At 45.5% G+C, this 24,811-nt stretch overlaps 1 protein-coding gene across 1 annotated transcript in view; it reads left to right on the forward strand.

The window, feature by feature from the left end:
- Window positions 1-24,811, forward strand: part of RNF213 (ring finger protein 213) — a 282,285-nt gene that overhangs the window by 124,598 nt on the left and 132,876 nt on the right. The window contains exons 18-23 of the mRNA XM_088448501.1: window positions 147-320; window positions 403-549; window positions 9,799-10,415; window positions 14,341-14,506; window positions 14,629-14,846; window positions 16,852-16,992. Coding sequence (XP_088304627.1) covers window positions 147-320; window positions 403-549; window positions 9,799-10,415; window positions 14,341-14,506; window positions 14,629-14,846; window positions 16,852-16,992 — 1,463 coding nt within the window. The remainder of the gene's footprint in view (window positions 1-146; window positions 321-402; window positions 550-9,798; window positions 10,416-14,340; window positions 14,507-14,628; window positions 14,847-16,851; window positions 16,993-24,811) is intronic.

Here is a 24,811-nt window from a genome sequence, read left to right on the forward strand (position 1 = left end):
TATTACCTTGTTAATAAACACTTGATTGTATGCAGATTTTCATTATTTAAAATCACATGGGAGTAAACTGGGTATCTCTATAATAATGTTAATTAGGATGAGAATAATTGTGGCAGTAATGTAATTTTACACGCTTTCCTTTACAGGGACAGACTCCCGGATCATATCCGGGTTTGGCGAAGACATTCAGGAGCTGGTAGCTCTCTCAGATTCAGTGTTTCTAGATGCCAAAAGGAATGTCATTGATGGGAATGTGCTGCTTGAACACATGGAATGTGTTTTACAAAATAAGAAACAATTTTTAGCGATCTGTAAACTGAGTAAGTCAATTTTTGTGTACTGTGCTTGTCTCTGTAAGAATTTAATGACCCCTTTCTGACCACTGTCCCTTTGTTTTTTTAGAAATTGAAAAACGAGAAAACATCTCATTGGCTGAGATTAATAAAGTGCTCACATGGAGGGAAAACGAGTTATGCACTTTAAAGAAAGAGCGCGAGTGGGTGGACAGTCTTCTTAAAATGATCCAGAAAATTGATCAGCATGTAAAAGGTAATGAATAATTCACCTTATTCTTCTATCTTCAATGTTTAGTGCTTTTAACAGAAATCCAAGTGACTTAAATGGATCATTAAAATGTGTAACACCCCTATTCTGCGCTCTTAGATGGGTGCAATGTAAATAGCAGTACCTTAGCATTCCCATTGCGCTCTTCCTTCTCTATAACAGTGCTTCCACCCAAGTCTTTTGTGAACAGATGTGGTTGATGCGTTCAGCCATTTGGGGCGACTCAGGAGAACCTTTTAACCCACACTAACATACTCAAGGATTGCACACTTCACAACTGCATTGCTTTAAAAGCCATCATGGCACATTTATTGTAGGGGAAATGGAAGATTGATAGTGGTTCAGGCTTTTTTTGTAAAGTAATCGTAGTTATGGTATATATTCCAAATGCGCTATATAGCAGCAATGAGCAGCGGGGTCAAGAAATAACATATATGCAGTATTATATAAACATAAGTTTGGTTAAACACAACAGGTACACAATATAGTAAATATGCACAGGATTCTTGGATTAAGCAATGTATGATTGGGTCTCGCTCGATCTCGCAGACACTCCACACACACACATACACTTCTGTCAATGATACATCAGCCCTCTAATGGGTAAAATGAATACAAATCAAATCTAACACGAAATAGCAGCAATCTACAACTAAAGTCCACTACTTAATTACTCTGTGTGAGCTTGTTTGGTTCCGTTGGTGCACTTTAGGATAATGGATAGTGTGTGCTTCAGTAGCAACAAAGTGATATGGTTACTAACAGTCTCTAAACAGATATATACCCTACTGTATTTTACGCTTGAATTTGCAGGATAATCTCCAACTATACTAAGCAGGGGTTTGATGATTGTAAACTGCTTTGCAATGACGCTCCTCTTCTTGCTAGATGTCTTTTTCCAGCTCACCAGTGTTTAACTTATACCCAGAGATTCCTTCTCTGGTGACGGACTCGCTTGAAAGATTCAAAGTCTTTCCCAAAAAATGCCTGATAAAAGTGCCGTCTTCCTGTCAGTGTGCGGCTGCAGTGGGACCAGGGAGACTATGGCAGTGGTGGCCACGCCTCCTGCGATTAAGCCACGCCCTCCCCTGATAAATTCTGGCTTCGGAGCTAGTTGAATTAGCCCGAAGGATCAATTGTATAACGACACATCTGTAACACCGAATTTCCATGTTTCTTTTATTTTTACTTTTTGGGGATTTGCGCACTCCGTCCTTGTTGGTGTTTCATTTTTCGGGGTTGTAGACCCATTTATGTAAGTATCTCGATATTTCTTTCTCTTCAATCTCAGCTGGAAATGTGGTTAGTGGCTGACTGAGCAATCACAGTCTCAACCGTAAGAGCCATTTTTGATGTGTCCAGAAACCTGACCAGCTCGATAATCCCTGCTGGCGATAGGGATTACACTCAACCCCTGGTGGATTGGCATAAATTTCTAAATTTTTAGTGTCAATGTACAACCTAAAATGAGATTAGCATTTTAAGGCATTCTGCCTCTACACCTACTCACAACATTCACACCAGGCCCTGCAACAGCAAGGGCAGGTTTAAAATAAGGCCAGGGATATATTTATTGAAAATAAACCACTTGGGGCACCTCAGTTGCTCTCCGTAGATTATTGTAGGTGAGCATCATTGGGGGTTTAATATCTATTTAAATATTTAATATTGTGGATTAGCAGATCCTTCTCCTCTTCCTCAGAGTTTCCCTCATGACCCATTCAGGTCCATTAAAACCGAAAGTCTTTTGCTACCAGCGCTAACAATAATATACTGCAAATCTGTGTGTATCTAGCAAATAAAAGCATTGGGCTTTTATTCATATTTGGATAAAAACATTTAAGCTTGCAGCTCGCTGTCAAATGACCACAATTATCTGCAAGTCTCAGATCTTTTAAGATCTCATACAATGGACTCCCAGTAATGGATCCCTTTCAGGTCTCATAACAGGTTGTCAGAGCTCAGGGATATCTCCTTGCAATTCTGATTTATTATAGCTCCATTCATCTTCTATCTCATCTTAAAACAATCTCAGGGAAGGTGTGTGGCTTGCTCTTGTTCCCTACTTTGATTGGTCCCTAACTGTCACGAATGGTTGTGGACTTGGACCTGGAGTGGAATCAGGATGTGGGTTTAAGAACAGTCTTCTGATACTAGAAAGACGCTGGCTTGAGAGGAGTACTGCTCATGAGTGGCCCGTTAGATAGTGAGTGCCCCAGATGGCCGCTTACCCAAAAAGGCACGTGGGTACCGACTGTAAGTAACCGGATAGTCGGAGGGGACGTTGATGTCGTGGACTTTAGCAGGGATCCCAAATGGGAGCGAGAGCCAGGAGAAGCACTGCTGCACATGGAGGTAAACGATGGTAGCTGGATCCTGAAGCAAGCAGAGTCGTAATGGCAAACTGGACTGGAAACACAGCAAAGAAGCACAGAGAACTAGCACCCGGCAAGAGCTGGGAATAACGTTGCACTGGTAATGAAAGGACTGCAGATCAGCCCTTAAATACCCGGAGGAAGTGCAGGATTGGTTGCTAGGACTCCCTGGAATGCTCTGCCTGGTTTGACTGGAATATGTGAAATCCAAGATGGCAGCGCCCATGTCGTGCTGCAGCGCTGCCAAACCTGACCCAGACTCACCACAAGCATTCAGGACAGTATGTCTCTGGGACCCCCTGGCATGCAGCGCTGATCTCCAAGTGCCCGCACCTCCACCAGCCATAGCGTCCGGACAGGTAAGGTCCGCTGCCCCCGAGCACACATGGCCCTGGTCGTGACACTAACTGACTATTCTTTCGCCATTCAGGTCTTCCTGGTTCCCCAGGAATATCTTGAAGTCAAACTTCTCTCCCAATGGGAAGTAGGCGTTGCCTGTAATTAGTTTAACTAGGTCGGTTGCCTCTCCACGTTTCACTTTAATCAGAAGGATTATTAAGCAATTTTGCAACCACCACATGTGGCTTCCAGCAATTGGCTAGCTTGTGTTTTCCTGAAATGCCCAGATGTTGAATCAAGACCCGATCACCAGGTTCTAAGATGTGCTCTCAGATTCTGAGATCATATCTTTCTTTGTTTTCACTGGACTACTTTATCTTACAGATGGTACAAATTTATTTTATTAGCTTATTTTCACAGTCTCGACCTTGGTCGGAATGAATGCATGCTGCTAGAGTCAAACCATAGTGGATAGAGATTTTCTTCTCAGAGTACATTGGCCACAATTGTCACCTTCTGAGCATATCTGGTGTAATGATCTCTTTCCAAAAGGATGTTGCCAAAGTTTCATCAGGTTTCACTGGCAAGAAATCTATGTAATAAGTGTGGCATCACTGGATATATTTTCATAGGGGGTGTGGGAGAGGCGTGTCTTTCTTAATATACATGTTCATTATGACCTGCAGTACTTTTCCACATCACTCTCCATCCTTGGGCAATAGAGTTGGTCCGATAAGAGTCCTAGGCCAATATATAATAGACTGCAAGTTGTAGGAACTGGCCTGATTTCGGGGATTTAGACAATAGATTTAAAGTTGAGATGTTCGGTTCAGTTTTCCTGAATAATGAACATACCCGAAATTAGGGGTTCTGAGTCGAATCGCGTCCTGGCTTGGATCACTTTTGGGGTTCCGAGTAGAACCAGTCTCGGCTCATGCCCGCTGAAAGTTCTGAACTCAGATTTAAAAAACGAATCTCTGTTTTGGATTGCATGTAAACCGGTCCAAATTATGGTTTTAGCTGTTTTTATCAATTTTAAAGCAAACCAAAACCGTCTCCAAACCAAAATACTTGAGTAGGGTTTTGCCAAAACCAAGACTATAACATTTAAGGTTTTTTTTGCCAAAATGAAAAAACGTGGTCCATGCACATCTCTCATTTAAAGCGGCAATAATTTAAAAGGCAAAGCCAGGTTGGCTATTATATATGAGCCCTAAAGTCTTTTCTACTCCCAAATGGCCATAATTGTTGTCTAAAGCTCAAACTACCATAGGGCAATGTCTCTTGGGCAGCACCAACTGTATTTTTACCCTACAATTCTTGTAGGTGGTTTCTCCTCTGAGTAGTACAACTCAACAACCTTTCTGTCTGGGCAGTATCAGAGCCTCTGCCATCATCACAGCTCCTGGCCTTATCCTTACGTGGTGCTTATGAGACTACAACATTACTCATATGGAAGGGTTCCACTGCTGGTCCTCTATCACCTGAGCCTAACTATATTTCTGAAGTTAATCCAGCTCAAAGTGGCTCAGCCAGCAATATGGCCTGGGTAAGGACAATGGGCTTTCTCGAACTAGGGGTAATACCAGGCGTTGTTCCTGACCTATACCTCGCACTTCTGGTGCAGGGACCACAACCCATACACCCTCTTGAGATTCAAAGTATCAATCCTGTAGCTGTGCTAGTGCATCAATATCTACATTCCCTCTTATGGGTTGGTACTTGATTGTGAAGGTGTAGCTATCTAATGCGGCTAACGACCAATGTTCCTGTTGTGTCCAACGATGAGGTTGTCTGTACATACAATTACTAATTGTTATGTAGAGATGATAAACACATTAATCAAGGGGGCGCAAGAAATACATTACTCTATAGTGAAATAATTGACATTTATTCCTTAAATAAAAATATGTGAACACACTTTCAAATTACAAAGTAACCTCTATTAAAAAGACCATAATTTCATAAAAAATTATTATTTTGTATTCCCCCTCATAAAAAGTTGATATTCTGTGTCTGTGGTATACAAGAAACTCCAGTCTGTTGTATCAATATTCTCTTTTCCACTATTATTAGGTAGCAAATCTAAGCAGGGTTTAGATAAGTACACACAGGGGAGGGCACAAGTTCGCTAAGAATGATAAATATATCCCCCTACATCCAGTCTATATTCAATATCCAGTGAGTTGGGAGCTGAAGGAGAGCACTGGACTTCTGATGATATTGGCTCAGTGGTGTGCACAATCTCAACGTCTCTGTCATGCTCTGATTCCAGTGATCCGGGTGCAGAGGGAGAGCGTTAGCTACTGTTGGTATGTGTCTTAACGCTCTATTCAATCTCGTAAGTCCTGGTTATCTGGTCATAGTTGCGGCATACAGAGGCTAGGAATAGTCTGTATAATTTACACTCCCACAGAACTCGTGATTAGGCTGAAGCCCAGGTACTTAGGACCTCATTCAGAGTCGGTCGTTGTGGCCGCACGGTCGTACGCCACCGATGTTCGCTGAACTGCGCATGCGTAAAGTTCGCAATGCGCGTGCGCAAACTAGCTGCTACGATCAGAAATTTCTCTCTCCTTGAACACAGCCAGGTCGGTAGTTTGAGTGACAGAATGAGGCGTTTGTGGGTGGGTAACAGGGGAAGGTGCTTGAAAACGGGGGAGTGGAGATCCGAACGCAGGCGTGCCTAATTATGCGAACAGCGTTTTATGGGAGTGCATAATTAACAAAGTAGTGTCATGGCACACGTGACATGGGTGGTTTGTACACTGACCTGATCGTAGTGCTTAAGAGAGGGTATGGTCAACCTTAAGCTCTACGACCAGTTCCGATGGTCTCGATTAATCCTTATATGCCCGGAGATGACGTGTAATGCGTACGAGAAGGGGGCGTATTTTTTGGCTTACTGCCGCATCCTCCCCTTGGTCGGCCAGCTAACGATCCGACCTTAAGGACGCAACATGCGAGTGCATCATTTGCATATCCGGCCTCTTTTCCCTTACGACCGTGCAGCCGCAACGACCGACTCTGAATGAGGTCCTTAATGCTGTACAATGGAGCCGCAGACTCCTCCAATCTAGTTTGTGTTCAGCGGACCACAATCATTCCCCTCACTGGAAAGACATTGGAGCGGGAGTCCCAAGAAAGTAAATTAGTATCTCTTTCGACCAATGATCCTATTGTGTCCAACAATGAGGTTGTCTGTACATACAATAACTAATTGTTATCCATTTGCACTTCGAAGGGTATACCAAAAAAGTAATCGTGCAGTTTATCAACGATTGCCAACTTGTCGGTCAAGAATTTGAGGTAGTTCTGTTCACTGTGAGATAGGCTTCTACTGATGTACTATACTAGTCTTAATTTTCCTTCTTGCAGCTGGTACAGTATCCCTTAGTCCCTCGAACGATGCATCCATATGTAATATATAGGGCAGCTTCAGATCAGTGCTGGCTAAGATTGGGGTTATAGTCAACTTGGCCTTTAATTCTTCTAAAACCTTCTCGCTGGCATCTGTCCACCTCTCTAAACAAATCATTAGCCTGATACAGTGGTTTCACCTTATGACTGCTCCCTCTTGTGGCTGAGTAGCCTCAGATCAGATCAGTAAGGGTTCTCATCAGCTTGCTGCAGTTGGACATACATTTTCGGTAATAACCACTGAACCCCGAGAGGGTCCATAACTCCTTAAGCTTTGTGTGCCTGGGCTAAAATAACACAGCTTCAACCTTATCTATATCTGTGGAAATCCCTCCTCGATTTACAATGTTTCCCACGCACAGATGTGTCCGTATACAATATTGCTGCAGTTGCGGCACACAGCCCTTCTTGGCGCTCCAGGTCCCAGGCAACTCGGCCAATCGTCTGTATCACTTTCTGGGACAACTTTAACATCTTCTTCACCAGCTGGTCCAGAATATTCAGGACCCTTTCATTGTGCTCTTGCACCATAGGGCCAAAAAATATCATATCATTGATGTAAAATAGCACTTTGCGGAAGTTCATACCTCCCACAATGTCATCCCTGCTGAGGCCCCAGTCACTCCCTGGGTAATCAGCTTAAACTGAAAAAAAAGAGAAACTGGTGCGCTAATTACTCAGGTGTTGTCTAATATAGAGACTTGCTGCTGACACCAGAGGGATACCTGCAAATCACCCTCAAAAAGGAACAAGAATACAAATAAGATGTCTGCGCTAATCACTATATAAAAAATATAGGCTGTGAAAATCATAAATATATTATTTTATTGAACATATGAAAAAATGAACTGCAGTTCAACTCTAAAAACATATATAAACATTGCACATTGAATGAAAAAAAAATTAAATGTTACATTAATAATCTAAACACATACTGTTTCCAATATATCATAGGAAAAAAGATAGATGTTTTAAACTCTATGTAGAGCCTTGTTGGTAATCAGCATATTTTGCTGTTAGCAACCAGAATGATGTCAATCTGTAAAGTAGGTATAGTCACTCTGTTAAAACCTGATATAGGGTATAGTGACTCCCTAAATAGCGGAGCCGTGGAGCTAACAAAAATCTTGGTATGGTGAATATAATAGCGGGGGGTCTCCAGACCAAAACCCGCAGTCCAGTATCTCACCTGTCCCAGTGGACTCAAAGCTTCAAAGACTCCCTAGCAACCAACTGCTCCTGCGACTCCCAGACAAATTGAAACAAGTAGGTGTGATGTTGGTCCCTGTGACAAACGACGCTCCGGCGGCTAACCGTGGGGCTGTGCGTAGCTCCAATGACTCAAAAGCAGGGAAGTCGTGCAAGATGGTGAGCCATTCGCGCCTCAGCGACTCCCAATCAGGACGCAAGGGGAGAAGGCTGGACAGTCTGCCTCTGTGGGGAATCCCCCCGTCCAGCGGAGGCAACAGATAGCAGAAATAATGGTCTGCGCAAACAGGCTCAGCAATGTCCGTCAGTTTCGACTTCATTACCTTTTGAAAAAACCCCTGTAAGAGAGGAGAAACATGTCAAGGTGTTCTCTGGACTGCTTTTCCAACTCTTGACCCTACTACACTGCTGTATTCCGTCTGTGGAACCATTGCTTGGGGATTTGCACTACCTGCATGCTAATACCCACCAGTGTTGCTGAGACACACTGACGGACATTGCTGAGCCTGTTTGTGCGGACCATCATTTCTGCTATCTGTTCCCTGCTCTGTACGGGGGGATTCCCCACAGAGGCAGACTGTCCAGCCTTCACCCCTTGCGTCCTGATTGGGAGTCGCTGAGCCGCGAATGGGTCACAATCCTGCACGACTATGCTTCCTTGTAGGCAGTAAAGTGCTTTTTCTTTTCTATGGACTGTATGCTGGTCTGGTATTGTCAGTTTATTTATTATTTCTGTAGGCAACCAGTTTTTGTTGTTTACTACTAGAGTACGATAGGCGATGTGTAAGGACTCTCAGACTGTACTTTCACATCATTCTCCAACTTTTTTTTAGCTGCTGGAGATAATCTTTGAGATTGCTCTCAGAAAGGGTTGTTCTCTGTGAGTAGAATTCTGTGTTCTACACATACTGCCAGGCCACGCACCCCTCTGAAGCATCAGCGAGGCAGTTCTTGTCCTTTTTTTTTTGTATTGCACCCTTCAAAGCAAGGATCAAACCTGGTTATCTGTAATTGATATTCTCTCCTCCTCCTTCCTTAAGTAAGCAGCCAAACAAAGTTGGTGGATCATTAGTTTATTACTGTGGTCTGTTCCATCTACTTCTCGGCAGAGATGGGAATTGGTTCCAATTCAGGGCACTTCTGTACTGCCACTTGAATCTCCTTGTCAATCCCAGCTACATCTTCAGTGAACCTTACAGGCATGGTGATGTACCTAAAGTAGGTGTTGCTTTGTTGGCTCAAGTGACAAATGGTCACTCCGGACAGTGGTTTGATGGGCACCTCAGTTTCTCCTCGTGCCATTCTTCAATTACATTGGACAGCTGTGAGTCACTATCCAGTAGGGTGGTATAGAGCTGCCCATTTAAGTAGACAGCCACATAAGGGGCAGAGTTCCATTCCTTTATATTATCCCTAACTCTGTATGGTTCTTTCTTGACTTTCAATTCTCCCTAATAAGCTGTCCCATGGTGCCTACTTCTGACTTTCTATTATATGCTAACTGCTTCCATACCTGTGTTCTCTCCTCTACTTGCATCATCTTCTCTCCTTGCCTTCCTCAACAGTTTCCTTTCATCATCTCTGCTTTTGATCTTTCACTTGCTTCCTCCCTTTCTGCTGGCTTGTTTCATTTAACCGTTCCTAGTATGTCTTTTTTTTTGGCTTACTGCACCTCACACACTCCTCACATTGCTCGTAGTTGTAGCCGTTCCTCACTGATTTGTTGAGCGTGGGGGCATAGTGACTGACACTCATGGTGGGCAGAAGAAAAAAAGGTGACATTTGCTCCCAGATCTTTTGTTAGTGAATTGTAGGTATTTTGAAGGCATTAAATAATTGAATGTTGGGTTGCAACTTACAGTATGTTGAATTAACTGTCTTTTTCATGTAGTACATATTTCTGAAATCTTGGAGCTGCACAATAAAAAGTTGGGACCACAGAAGCTGAATGATATTATGCGGGTAAAGACGCCAAATACTCCTCAAGATGTACCAGGAAGTGAGGTGTCCTATTATAACCTTAACCCTGAATTGATTAGCATGGCTGAAGATCTAAACACTTTAGGGAATAGTCATGTCTTCATTACCTGCTGGGAACGCCAAGCCATTGCTCTAGCAGATAGTGCCAGTGACCAATCAGATGAGGAAAGTGGAGATGAAGATTTTGAATTCACAATCGATGCAATAAGTGAGGAACTGTTTATTCCATGCCTTAAAAAGTGTAAAGCCATTTACAATGACCTCAAGACAGAAGAAGTTACCTTTGAAGTGGTAGACCGCTTTTTCACAGATTTTAAAGACAAATACGAAAAACTGCACAATGAGCTTAAAACCTTGCACCTTTTCTGGAGCATGGATGATGGGAAGTGGATCCCTGATCGTGTAAAGCAAATTGAGCAGTACCACCAGCTTAATGTCGCCTTTCGTTCTGCAAAGTCCATATCCGAAGTGAGGAGTTTTTTAAAGCTTGGAGGAAACTTTCAAACATTGGAAATACTGCTGCAATTTGTAAGTAAATACTTTCCTATATAACCCTCGCACAACCTCAATAAAGTATGTTTTGCTTGTTGAGATGAATATGAGTTTAGTAATCTAGATCAAATTGAATATGCAAGCTGTTACTTGGTGTCTAATTTTGATGTCTCATTTTTGACGGACTACTAAAAGGGGGTTATCTGGCTCTTACATCCAGTAACACTGCAGGCAAAAGACTTGTTTGAGTATCATTGAGTAAAGAGACACATCTCCAATGAGATCCATGTTATTGACAATATACTGTATGAAGGGCTCCAGAGGCACAGATTACTTTTGAAGGAATAAATTAACTGTAAAGGACAGTGTTATAAGCTGACAATATGAATTTATAACGGAGGAAGCAATATTTCCCCCTGTGGAGCTCAGCAGTGCAGAAACATTATTACAGCTGGCGTGTCTGTTTTGGTTGCCGGAGACTATTGTGGTGGATGAAGCTGCATTGTCTACGGCTAAAGTTTTTTGTTAGAGGCATCATAATCAGTACAGCACATGGTATTTGTAGGAGAGTGGATGTTTTAGTGAAAGTGACAAGTGGATCAGGTTGAGAGTTTATATGTGTCGCTTGGTACATGGTTATTTGTTTTCAACAAGAGGCTAAAGAAAAGGCAGTTGCAGTCAGTGTTTGAGAAAGCCAAATTGGAGAAACTAAAGATGGGGCAGTTGAAAGGCTTACACTAATTCCAATGCTGTTCAGTGTTTCAGGCAATTCCAGATACATAATGAAACACAGTGAGAATGGTGAGAGTCCCTGGCGGTTGGCCCAGGCCAGGAGCCTGTTCGTTCCTTTCCCACCCTTTGGTGTGCCCCCTTCCACCGACCGTCCTCCAAAGGTCGTCTTACCCTCTCCTGTCAGATGCTGGACGCCCTTCTTTCTCATATCCTGCTTAGGTGAAAATGGGAGGTAGAACTGCGCTCTTGTTGATCAGGGGGTGGTGTGTTGTGGTACGGAGTGCTGCACCTTTGTGCGAGAGTACCGTTCTTGCACTGAGTGAGAATGGGAATAAAAGGGGTAAGGTGCGCTCTACCTGGGTGTAGTGGTAAAAACTTGGGTGAGTATGGTGTGGAGTGACTGGGTATGGTGCGAGTGTTGCACTGCTGAGCAGTGTGGATGGGAATGGTGCTGTGGTGATAATGGTGCGATGGGAATGGGAATGAGGCTGGATCCGATGAAAGTGAAAGTGGTCCTCACATTTTGGGAGAGTGACTGCATGTCATGCCCTAATTCATGTCACGTGGAGGGCTTGACCCAGCCTCTCCCCTCACAGTGCAGATGACGCATACATGTGCGTGTCATCCATTGTCCTTCTATACAGAGCAGCAGTGACACACCCCTTCCAACATCTCCCCTGCAAATGGGACAGCTGGACAGTGCCCAAAAAGCGTTACTGTCCCGCTTAAGTCAAGGTGATTGGGAGGTATGTTTTACATACAGTACAACTGTATATACTGCATACCTGCTTGTATGCATTTATAGTGCATATATTGTATATTTCTGCTAAAGTGTCTATTTCTGTAGTTGCTCACAAGAAACCACTGTTCGTTTGTAACCCTAGCATATTAGCAGTTTTTCTCTGAAACGTTGAAGCCACAAATATTATAGTGTGGGCTTTACAGTTCAGTGCATAGTCTTTCCTTACAGGGAACGTGCTCTCTTCTGGGCTTACCTCACAGGCTCCTAACATGTACATCTTTCCACCTGTATTCCTGCTTCTGACAGTTGTTCGCAGGCTTAGGTTGGTAGGTGTATCAGCCATTCTGGTGAGCCTAGATTGGCCTTGAAGGGCATGGTATGCGTACCTCTGCAGGCTGTCAGTGGCTGCTCCCTGTCGTCTCCTGCTCAAGCCAGACCATCTCATTCCGAGTCCATCCCAGTAATGGGAGTGTCCTTCGTCTGGCTTTGACAGGGTGGCTGTCGAGACAACCCTCCTGAAGGTCAGGGGTTTCTCTGACACCATTGTGCATATGATGCTGTGTGCAGTAAACTTGTTTAAACTAAGGCATATTGACGGGTGTGGCAAGTCTGCTTTTCCTGGTGTTCCATCAAGAAGTTGGATCCTGCAGTTTTCCGCCTCTCCAGGATTCTGGCCATCCAACAGGCTGGGTTGGACATCTTCCAACCCAGCCTTCGTCTGTCTTCCCTTAAGGTGTAAATTTTGTCCCTCTCGATCATTCATCTGGTGCAGACCTTCCTCCAAGGGATGCTCCACATTCATCCCTCATTTGTACCCCATGTTGGCCCTTGGTACATGGTTCTGGTCCTATAACTCTTCAGCACCATCCCTTTTAATATTTGGACTCCGTGAACCTTAGATGTCTTACATGGCAGACTGTGTTCTTTCTGGCTATTTCTTCTGCCAACGGTGTTTCTGAGTTAAATGCACCTTTCATGATGTTTTACCATAACTGTGAAGTCCTATGAACCTACTTGGCTTTTTTTCTAAAGGTTATTTCCTGGTTTCAGATCAACCAGGGAATTGTGGTCTCTGCTCTTCATGTGGAGGATCAGTAGAATCCTCAGTCATCCTTTAGAACTTTGGACATGGTGCGGGATCTACGTATTTACATTTACAGGGCCAAAGTTTTTTCATGCACGGACTCTACGCTCGTGCTCTATAAAATACACAAATGGGGTTTGCCTGCCTTCAAGCAGATAATAATTTGTTGGATTAAGGCGGTCATCCGTCAGTCCTCACTTTGGCAAGCATGAATGTCCGGGACTCTGTGATGACCCATTCTACCCAGTCAGTTGGGTTCTTCTGTCTGGGCTGCTCGGAGTAGGACCTCTGCAAAGCAGCTTTGCAGGACTGCTACATGGTCTTCAGCACATACTTTCATAAAATTCGACAATTTTGACACCTTTGTCTCTAGAGACGCTAGATTCGAGCGAAGGGTCCTAAACACAACACAGGAGCGTTCCCTCTCTTAGTAGAGTGCTTTGGGATGTCCCAGCATCTCTTCAGTCTCCCACATGGATGAAAGAGAAAATGGGATTTTGTTACTTACCTGATAAATCTTTTCCTCTGAATTCCATGGTGGACACTGAACACCCGCCCTTACGCCCCTGGTTGTGCTTGGTGTTATTTCCTAAGGTTGTGGTGGTCCAGGCCTTTTGTGTGTAGCTGGTTCTCCTCTTCTCTTACTCTCTGTCCTTTGGGCTTTGTTGGTTATGACTGGCTGCTCTGGGCAGAAGGTAGGGTATAGGGGAGGAGGAGCCTTATGCTGGGTACACACTTAATGAAGTGTGTACCTAGCGATGCGACGGGCTGACATATCGGGCGGGCCAGTACACATTACACGATCCGGTGCCCGACTGACCAATATGTTGGGCACCGGCTCCATTCACCTACCTGGTGTTGGCAGCTGGGTCGTCCCATCAACCCTACATGCAGGCCAATGGAACGACCCCGATGGACGACCAGCAGGCGCAAACATGGTCGTCCATAGTGGGTATACATTTGCCGATGTGGACGATATGATGGCCCGATCCGCCGGATCAGGCGACATTTCGTCTAATGTGTACCCACCTTTAGTGCCCAGACTCATCCAGCACCTCCTCTACCCCCAGTGTCTCCCATGGAATTTAGAGAAAATTATTTATCAGTTAAAATCCCATTAGTTTAAGAGTGATAACTGGCTCTTTTTTTCTTTTTTTTTAAATGGTCAAGTCATGTGTTGGACTACTTCATCTGGATTGATCCTTCAGCAGTATTTTATGTACTGCATTTCCATGTATATTATTTTAAATTTCCCACCTCAACCATTTTTGTATTCTAAAAAGCCTGCATCTTATATAGCATAAAGAACTTGCATTTTAGATTTAGTAGATCAGAGAAAATTTCAACTTGAATCTTTTAGCTTAGGCCTGCTTATTATCTTGTTTTTTTATTTGATATTACAGGCTGATGACTTTGAGGACTGTAAGCAAAAGCCTCTATCTTGTATTAGCAACGAAGTAATGAAAACAAGAAAACTTCTGTCGGAAATAAAGGAAGAACATATTGAATGTCTTAAGGAAATTGTTTTAAGAAAGGACTTTATCCTCTGGGTTCAAGAAGCATTGAAAGGTACAGTACAAACGTGTGTATTTACGGTATGTTGTGAATGAGTTAATCAGCAAATAATTATTGGGTATTGGCAATTATTTTATTAATATGTCACATTTCTTATTTTGGTTCATATCACTTAGATGTCAATGAACTGAAAGTGTTTGTTGACCTGGCCTCTATATCTGCTGGTGAGAACGATATGGATGTAGATCGTGTCGCCTGTTTCCATGACGCAGTTCTAGGTTATTCCCCGTTATTGTATGAATTGAAACCAGACTCTGGATTTGACAACTTAATGCAATGTTTGGAAAAATTATGGAAAGCTTTAAAAAATGACCGAAACCTTCCAAAGAAGCTGGTAAGTGAGTTAGGTTTATTTTTTTAGAATAAGATGCCTAAAGTTTGCAAATCAATAATTGAGGTATAGCCTCAGTGGTGAGCTGCAAACCTTTGCTAAGGGTACAAGCACAAATACTGTGGGCCATGGAAGGTGTATCGGCTTATCCTATATTGACAATTAAGGGGAACACTGGCCAACCTTTGACCATGTCTGTTTGCAAAATAATTTTGTCCCTTTGAGAAGAACCTTTTGTAAAACTATAATTGTATAGTTGGCTATTTAGGTAAAATTTGGAGTACACCCTACCTACAGTGAGCCAATCCCCTGTACTGACAGTCCCACTATTCCCAGTGGTTAAAATTTAGATCACAGAAAAATGTCTTTTAATTTAAAGCGGCAATAATTTAGAAGGCAAAACCATGTTGGTTTTACCTTTTAAATTATTACAACTTTAATTAATCTACATACAGTATAATCTACTATCCTACTTTATCCTGGACTCAGGCTTGAGAGGATTTGCACTGTAGGAGTCACACATAGTGTACATAAAAGTGATAAACAGGCAGTAGTATTTTAAACTGTTTGGGTGATTGTAACCAGGGCCGGCAACAGAAGTCTCTGGGCCCGGTACACCGATGCTTCTGGGGGCCCCACATTCTCACCACGACCCTGCACATCCCTCCCCTGCATGTGTGATATGTGAAGCATGATAATGTTAATTGAAAGATATGTCAGCCTTTAAATAAAGTAAAAATACACTATGACTTACCACACTGTCTCTCTGTCACGGATGATACAGGCTGTAGTTCTTGTCCTCCGTCTCTTGCAAGGTCTTCTTGATGACAGCGCTGTGGATGCCTCAGGATGGATGGTGTCTGCAGCCAGCTATCCACAGTACTTATAACCTTCCTCAAATTCTGCCTCTCATCGCCATCCTTAGCCCAGAAGAACCATCACCTTCCTCCGTCCCCAGCCCTCATCATCTATTGTCCCAGCCTCATCACCTTCCTCTGCACCCTTCACCTTCCTCCATCCCTAGCCCGCATCACCTTTCTCTGCCCCCATAATATTCCTCTAACCCCTTCACCTTTCTCCATCCCCAGCCCCATCACATTCCTCTGCCCCCAGCCCGTGTCTCCTTCTGCCCCATCACCTTCCGCTGCCCCTTCATCTTCCTCTATCCCCAGCCCCCATCACCTTCCTCTGCCCCCATCACCTTCCTCTGCTCCCAGCCCATCTCACCTTCCTCTGCCCCCCAGCCCATGTCACCTTCCTCTGCCCCCCAGCCCATGTCACCTTCCTCTGCCCCGTAGCCCATGTCACCTTCCTCTGCCCCCCAGCCCATGTCACCTTCCTATGCCCCCAGCCCATGTCACCTTCCTCTGCCCCCAGCCCATGTCACCTTCCTCTGCTCCCCAGCCCATGTCACCTTCTGCCCCCATGCCCAATCACCTTCCTATGCCCCTTCATCTTTCTCTATCCCCAGCTCCCATCAGCTTCCGTTGCCCCCAGCCGCTATCGGCTTCCTATGCACCTTTAATTTCTTCCGTCCCCAGCACCACTCAGACTCACCATGCGGTATTCACTTTCACTTCTATCCAGACACGGAAGGGGATCTAGCTCTTCCCATCTACGCAGTCTGCAGCGGCGCTGCCTGCCTGTCGTGTGGCGACGTGACCTCTGACCTCACGCCACCGCATTGCTCACCTACATGTCAGGCCTGGCCCGGGCCGCAGCTGAGCCACCTGGAAGAGCCCAGTGCTGCCCGAGCCAAGCTAGGGGGGCTGGGCGGCCGCTATGGGTCCCGGCGGCTGTGGCCCGCCGGCTGGAACAGAGACCTCCGTCCGCGGCCCCGTTTTGTATCAGTGCCTGTCCGGTCCTCGAGGCCCCTCTGAACCTCTGGGCCCGGTGCGGGTTTCCCCGTAGTCCCCCTCTGTTGCCGGGCCTGATTGTAACGCATTTTATCCTATTTTGAATATATATTTTTAATGCAGTAATATTGTGTCTCATCTTGTTTCTTTAGAGAGACTGTGCTCGTCATATAGAATGGCTGAAAACTGTGAAAGAAAGCCACGGTTCAGTGGAATTATCATCATTGTCCTTGGCGACTACAATAAATAAAAAAGGAATTTACATCATCCAAGCACCCAAAGACAGCAAAAAGGTTTTTATGTTTAATGTAATCTTTAGTTTATTGGAGCCTCACAATGCTTTATTTCACCGTCATTTCTGACTAGAACATCATATATGCCAGTGGTTACCAAACTTTCTTGAATCACGGTGCCCTATCAGCATTCTTTTCAAGCACCCTTAGACTAAAAGTTTCTTGGTGAGAAATTCAGTAAAAATTGTTAAGTGAAGTAAATTGTGATTAAGCTGGGTACACACTAGAGGATATGTCGCCTGATCCGGCGGATTGGGTCAAAATATCGTTCAAGTGTATACGCACTATGCCAAACCTTGCGCGCTCCAGTGCGGGCCTTCATCAAATCGACAGATCGATTCTACATGTTGCTCAATCTATCAATTTGATGAACGACCCCATGCTTGTGGAGGCGGCTGGTGAATGACATATTGTGCGGTGTCAAACGACCTCCCGCTATGTCGTTCATCGCATTGTGCGTCGGCCGGGTACACACATTGTTTAGTGTGTACCTGGCATTAGGGTTAGTTATTCGGTGGATAGGGTTGCGCTTCTGTTGATTCACAAATGTTATTATTGGCAGCCACCAGCACTGGTTTTGCTTATCAAATTGACCATAAATAACTTGATTTGGTCCTGGACCACCAACCCGTGGCACCCCTGCAAGTGTCCCGCGGCACCCGGTTTGGGAACCAGTGACTTTAGCACTTTTACAAATTTTCCAGGTGTCAAGGAGAATATAGTAGAAGTTTCAAGGATAGTAGAATTGAGGGCTGCCCCACCAGGGGCATATTTAGAGAGGAGTGGCCCATGTTCACTCACCGTCCAGGGCCCCCTTCTCTCTCTCCGGCGGCCACGGCGCACTGACAGGTTCAGTAGATTCCGGGCACTAGTCTGTGCTCGGAGTCTACTGCGCATGCGCAGGACACTGTGTCACTTATAAGCTGGAAATTTGGTGCTGTGCTGTCACAGAAGAACAAGGCATTGAACAGCGCTTATAGACCAAGATAATTATACCATAACTCAATCAACCAAAAAATTCATTATTTCTTCTTCTGGGTCCATAGGGTCCACAGGATCTACCTTGCGGTATGTAATTGGAGCGATCCACTGCACCAAACAGCTACAGCTTTAAGGCTCCCAGCATGCACTGGTCCTCCTCCCTATATACCCCGCCCTCAGCCACAGGCATTCAGTTTTTTTGTTTGGTACGCGGCAAGACCACTCGCACCTGTTATAACAGCGGGACTGCTTAGGCAGTCCCAGGCTTTTTTATTTTATGTTTTACCTTCGTTCTGAACTTCAGAGTTTAGCGGGACCGGGCACCGAGAATGACGCAGTTCCGCGACTCCTACCTACGCCGACGCCGAAATACCAGTACCGCTATACGCCCTGAGGTTCTAGGCCTCAGCATTGCTTAGCTAGCGGCTTTCGCTGAGGTCTGGACTGCAGTCGATTCACGGAGATGTCAGGTAAGCGATTCCTCTTGGGGAATCGTCTGCGGCAGTCCTGGCTTCTGGTGTAGAGACGCATCGGAGGCAGTTGCGTGTGAAGGCCTCGTGTAACGTGTCTTCACTAAGGCGGCCAAGGCCATATCGTCTGTTGCCGGGGACCGGTGGTAAGACGCACTAGAGGCGCTCTAGTCAATGTCTTACTACTATGAGGTCAGCGTACCCGGCTGTCAAAATCGCATCCGAGGGCAGATAGGCGCTCCCCCGGCCGCTACTCCCCGTCAGACGAGAACTTCCGGGTATGGATTCCCGCGTCTGGTTCACTATATCTGACCACCTTGTGTAAGAAGACGCTTGCAGTTACCGTTTGTGTGTGTGTACTGCTGTAGCTGTTGGTCTCAGAGGTTTGGTCTGTCTCTCTGTATATCTCTCCCCTGGGACTGGTATATAGAACTCTGTGTAAACTAACCAGCCCCGAGGGGGTTGTGGTAGGATGTAGAGTCCATTTGCAATAGCAATTGTGAGTATTTATGCATCGTATGTGACTGTATGCTAGCTGCTGTGCGTATACTGCCTGTTTTTTCAAACTGTCGGTTAGATCTACCACTGTGTTTCTCCTCATCCATCTGAGGAGGTGTTTGGGGAGTTTCATTGATAAGAGTCACATTGCATTGTACAACTTATACCATTTACACATTTGTCATGTCCAATGGTAAAGGTGAGAAGGATGAACTGCCAGTGCTGAAGACATGCAAGTCCTGGTTTGCAGGCCTGTCTGTGTAGGATGTTATACAGGGTGGATTGTGTAGTAACTGTTGTAAGCAGACACCTGGGCCATCTGGTGCACCAGCACTAGAGCCACCCTGGGAGTCCATTTTGCCTCCGGTTTTTTCATACTTAGTAGACAAGGCTGCAGAAGCTCGGGCTCCTGCTGCGGCAGTATTACTTCATGCTATGAGGTGTTCACCGCATGTGTATCCTACTATGTGTATGCCCCCCATGAATTCCTGTTGGGTTAATTCTACTGCTCACTCCAGTCAGTATGCCACTGTCTATAGCCTCTCCGCAGGTAGATAGACCAGTGACTGTAAAGCAGGGACATAAGAGAGGTTCTCGTCAGTCATTGCCTCAAGAGTCTGACTCTGCCTTCTCAGCTGACTCTGATACGCAGAGTTCTGCCTCTTACTCAGTGGAAGAAGACCATCAGTCCCTTGTGGATGTCCCCTCGATGGTGGGAGTGGTTAGAGCTGTCCTCAGTATAGAGGAAGAGGAGGTTTCACTGACATCTAAGAATCCGGTCTTTAGCCGTCAGAAGGTGGCTAAGGATTATTTTCCTCAGTCTGAGCAACTGACGAATCTAATGTCCGAGGCATGGGGTACCCCTAGTAAGCATTTCCATGCTACAAGGAATATAACCTCTCGATTCCCATTTGCACTTGGGGAGTGTAACAAATGGGAAGTTCCCCCAACGATAGATGCTCATGTCACAAGGTTAATCAGGAGCGCTATGTTACCCATTCCTGCAGCATCCTCGTTAAAAGAGGTTACAGATTAGAAAACTTGACAATTATTTAAAATCAATGTTTTCATTATCTGGAGCTATTACCAGACCAGCTATGGCTGTACCCTGGGTAGCCAAAACTATGGAAGAATGGACGAAATCTCTGGAAGATACTATGCCTGATGTAACCAGAGAACAACAATCTCTTCTCAGCCAAATGCGAGAAGCAGCTGTGTATATGGGGGAAGCAGATATTGACGCAGGTATCTTGGCTTCTAGAGTCTCGGCAAACTCAGCTGCAGCCCGAAGATCCCTTTGGCCAAAGACCTGGAAGGCGGATGCAGGGTCCAAGAAGGCTCTCGAATCCCTGCTTTTTCCGTGGAAGGTACTGTTTGGACCAGAGCTGGATCACATAATGACTTCTTTGGCAACTCCATAGGCTGCTGAATTGCCATCCACGACTATCTCTAAATTTAGGCAGTCGTCACCTCGGTCCTTTCGCCCACAGGGTGGAGCAAAGAAAGTCTAACTCCAGACAAAATCATTCCTACAGGAAACCATAGTCCAAGGAATCTTGGTCACCCAAATGTCCTGCATCCAGGCCAGATGGTAAGCCTACTGTCTGCTGGGGCGGGCCTCCCCCTGGAAGATATCAGGGTTGGAGGACGACTGCTACAGTTCGCCCAGGCCTGGCATCAGACGACTACGGATGTCTGGATTCAAGAGCTGGTCTATCAGGGTTAAGCCATTACGTTCCTTACAGTGATATAATCTTTCCCTGGGACCTGGTCAGAGCTTCGGCCTACCAGGAATCTATTGGACCCTCCTGAAGTCAGGAGTTATAGTCCCCGTACTTGTGATGCAACAGGGTAGGGGTTATCATTCAAATTTATTTTTGATTCAAAAACCAAATGGATCGCATCGGCCTATCCTGAATCTGAAATCTCTCAACAGATTCATCAAGGCGCCCAAATTTCTTATGGAAACCCTAGGGTCAATTATGCTGGCGTTGGAGCCTGGAGATTTCATGGTATCCTTGGACATACAAGATGCATATCTGCATGTTCCAATTGCACAATCCCACCAAGACTTTCTGATATTGGTGGTAGATCAGCAACATTACCAATTTCAGGCTCTACCCTTCGGTCTAGCCACAGCCCCTCGGGTATCTACCAAGATAATGGCAGTCATGATGGCTCATCTCAGACGACAAGGAGTCCGGATACTGCCATATCTAGACGATCTCCTGATATTGGCACAATATCAGGCGAGGTTACAATGTCATCTACGGATGACCATTGTCTGATTACAAGAGCACGGCTGGGTAATCAATTGGAAAAAGTCTTCTCTTTCTCCAACTCAGTAGATGGTGCACTAGGGGGAGCTGCTGGATCTTCTACCAGAAGGCAAGATTGTGGCACTACAGAGTCGTGTGCGCAGTGTCGGTACACTTGGCAATGCAGGTGCTGGTATCCACATTCGACATGGTGGCCTATACCCAGTTCCAATCCAGGTCCCTGCAACAATGGATCCTGGCTCATTGGGATGGTCAGTATCATCGGAAAAAGTCTCAGATGATACGCATCTCGCCAGGAGTCCGGCTCTCCCTCGCCTGGTGGCTGGATATGACTCATTTGAACAAGGGTCATCTATTATGGGTACCAGATTGGGTACTTCTCACCACGGATGCAAGTCTGCGAGGATGGGGAGCGGTGACGTGTCACCACATCTTTCAAGGAAGGCGGACAGTTCAGTAAAAGTCACCTACCAATAAATATCTTGGAGCTTCGTGCAATGCACAGAGCGCTCATACTGGCGCATGACCTCCTACAGGGCAGGCCTGTCCAGGTTCAGTCCGACAACGCAACAGCAGAGGCCTACATCAATCATCCATGAGGCACACAAAGTCTGGCTGCCATGAGGGAAGTGGCAGAAATTCTGCTGTGGGCAGAATGCCATCTTTCAGCAATCTCGGCAATATTCATCCCAGGGGTTCTCAACTGGGTAGCGGACTTTCTAAGTCGCCACAACATACACGCCGGAGAATGGGCTTTACATCCGGATGTCTTTCAACTCCTGGTGGACAAGTGGGGATTACCGGACGTAGACCTACTGGCGTCTCGTCACAACCACAAGGTTCCCAGGTATGGGTCCATAAGAAGGAACCACTCAGCCACCTTTGTGGATGCTCTGGCGGTGAGATGTGACTTGAGGTTGGCATACCTGTTTCCTCTAATCTCCCTCCTCCCAAGAGTCGTCAGAAAGTTCAAGCAGGACAGCGGCAGGATAATACTAATAGCTCCTGCCTGGCCCAGGAGGCATTGGTTCTCTGATCTGACATGTCTATCCATAGACAGTCCACTTCCACTGCCTCTACGGCCGGATCTGCTAATGCAGGGTCCCTGCCATACTAGCATTTACCTCGTCTGGCTTTGACGGCATGGCTCTTGAGTTTTCCATCTTAAAGGCCAATGGTTTTTCTGTCTCTGTGATCCAAACAATGCTGAGGGCAAGGAGCCTGCTTCTGCCCGCATCTATCACAGAATTTGGCATTCATTTCTTCTATGGTGTTCTCACAGAAAATATGACCCTAAGATTTTCAAGGTATCAATAGTACTTGCTTTACTTCAGGCTAGATTAGACTTAGGTCTTCGTCTGGCTACCTTGAGAGTCCAAGTTTCGGCTTAGACAGTTTGGTTCCAGCGCAAGATCGCCCCTTTGCCGGATGTTAGAACATTCTTATAGGAGGTTCTTTGGCTGCAATCTCCATTTCTCCCACCGTTGGAACCGTGGGATTTATCTTTGGTTCTCAGGGCATCGCAATCGCCTTTTAAACCCTTGGATAAGGTGGACTTGCGATGGCTGACAGCGAAGACACTTTTTCTCTTCGCTATTTTTTCAGCTCGCAGAGTTTCGGACTTGGCGGCACTGTCATGTCGCTCTCCATATTTGATTTTTCATCAAAATAGAGCGGTCCTTCGTACCAAGGCGGGCTACCTCCCAAAGGTTGTTTCTCGTTTTCATATACATGAGGAAATTGTAGTCCCGGCCTTTTAAGTCTTCAGACCTGTCTACAGGTGAAGCTTCCCTGGATGTGGATCGTACCAACTCCATAAAAAAAATCAGATTCTCTCTTTGTGTTACATGGTTTTCACAAACGAGGCTGGCCAGCAAACAAACAAACTTTGGCACGCTGGCTGCATATGACTATTTCTCAGGTGTATACACAGGCTGGTCTGCCTGTCTCTAACAAGGTGACAGCACATTCCACTCGGTGTGTGGGGACCATCATGGGCGGTTAGAAATAGGGCCTCGGCTGAACAGCTGTGCAAGACAGCCACTTAGTCTTCCGTCAATACTTTTATCAAATTCTATGCATTTGGTACTTCTGCCTCCCAGGATGCTTCCTTTGGGCGGCGGATTCTCCTCTCTGCGCAGTAGCGTCCCCACCCTTAAGGGAACTGCTTTAGGACGTCCCTAAGGTAGACCCTGTGTACCCTATGGACCCTGAAAAAGAAAATTAGAGTTATGGAATAACATATCTTTGTTAACTCTTTTTCTTCGAGGTCCATAGGGTCCACAGGACACCCTCCCTGACGCACCTGGCCTCAGTTGGGATCTGTTCTTTAGCCTTTTTGTATCACTGATTCGCCCTTTGTATGTTGAGTGTCTCTTGTGTACATTGTACTTCCTTCTCCACTCTCCATCTCTTGCCATTAGGCTTGTTTACAAACTGAATGCCTGTGGCTGAGGGCGGGGTATATAGTGCATGCTGGGTGTCACAAACTCTTGGACGGATCGTGGATGCAGCCCGTATTTAGGGAATTGGCTGGACCTATGCCTGAGGTGCGGAGTCTAATGTGCCGGCGGTATTCACCAGGGACCCTCACAAGAAGGTTTGGACTTGGCTGCGTCCTACACACAGGTCGTGGCCCTCAGGTTAGGTTCCCCTATACAGGTGCTGGTGAGTACTGGATGTAGTGCAGAAGAATAACGTAGTCGACAGGCCGGGTCAATAACAAACAGACAAAACGGTACCAGGGAGCAGACGAAGACAGGTCACAGGGAATAGCCGAGGTCAGAACCAGATATCAGGAGCAGTACAAAGGAGTCGGGTGAAATCGGAGTCACAAACAAGCCAAGGTCAGGATCAGGATAACAGGTGAGTACAAGAACGCGGAAGTATGGTATGGAGCCTATACTCTGGCACCTATCTGATGCCAGAGACTCCCTCTTATAGGGAGAAATCCAAATCTTGCGCCAAACGTGATTTCACGTGTGGCGCTCCTGTCCCTTTAAATCCCCTGCAGGTCGGTGCGCGTGCTTCTAGGAGAGCCGCGGCCGCCTGCACTTGTGAAGAGTGAGGGGAACCCAGCGCTGACGTCACGGCAGCGGGAGCCGGGGACTCTCCTCCCGCCGCCGGAGGTTTCAGTGCTGCCGGACCCGGTAAGCAATAGCGGGTGTCCGGTGCACTGTGACACTGGGAGCCTTAACGCTATAGCTGTTTGGTGCAGTGGATCGCTTCAACTACATACCCCAAGGTAGATCCTGTGGACCCTATGGACCTCGAAGAAAAAGAGTTAACATAGGTATGTTATACCATAACTCTAATTTCAGAACTTGTATTTCAATTAAATATACACACCATAAAATATACATTGCTTGGAAGATTAAAAAAATTGATTTATTACTGCAATTTCATATATAAAAATATACAGTATATAGAAAACATATAACACAATTAGATATGTTGTCGCTTTAAGTCCAAATATAAAAAAACAGGTGTATGCATAAAAAATGGGATCGTTGCAGATGAAAAAATAAACTAAAAAATGGTAAAATGAAAGTCAGTTCAAATGGCTAACAACAATATTCATTGGTGTAGCAG

The sequence above is a fragment of the Taudactylus pleione genome, unplaced genomic scaffold (genome assembly GCF_031769625.1).
Source record: "Taudactylus pleione unplaced genomic scaffold, aTauple2 ptg000456l, whole genome shotgun sequence".
NCBI classification, from domain to species: Eukaryota; Metazoa; Chordata; class Amphibia; order Anura; family Myobatrachidae; genus Taudactylus; species Taudactylus pleione.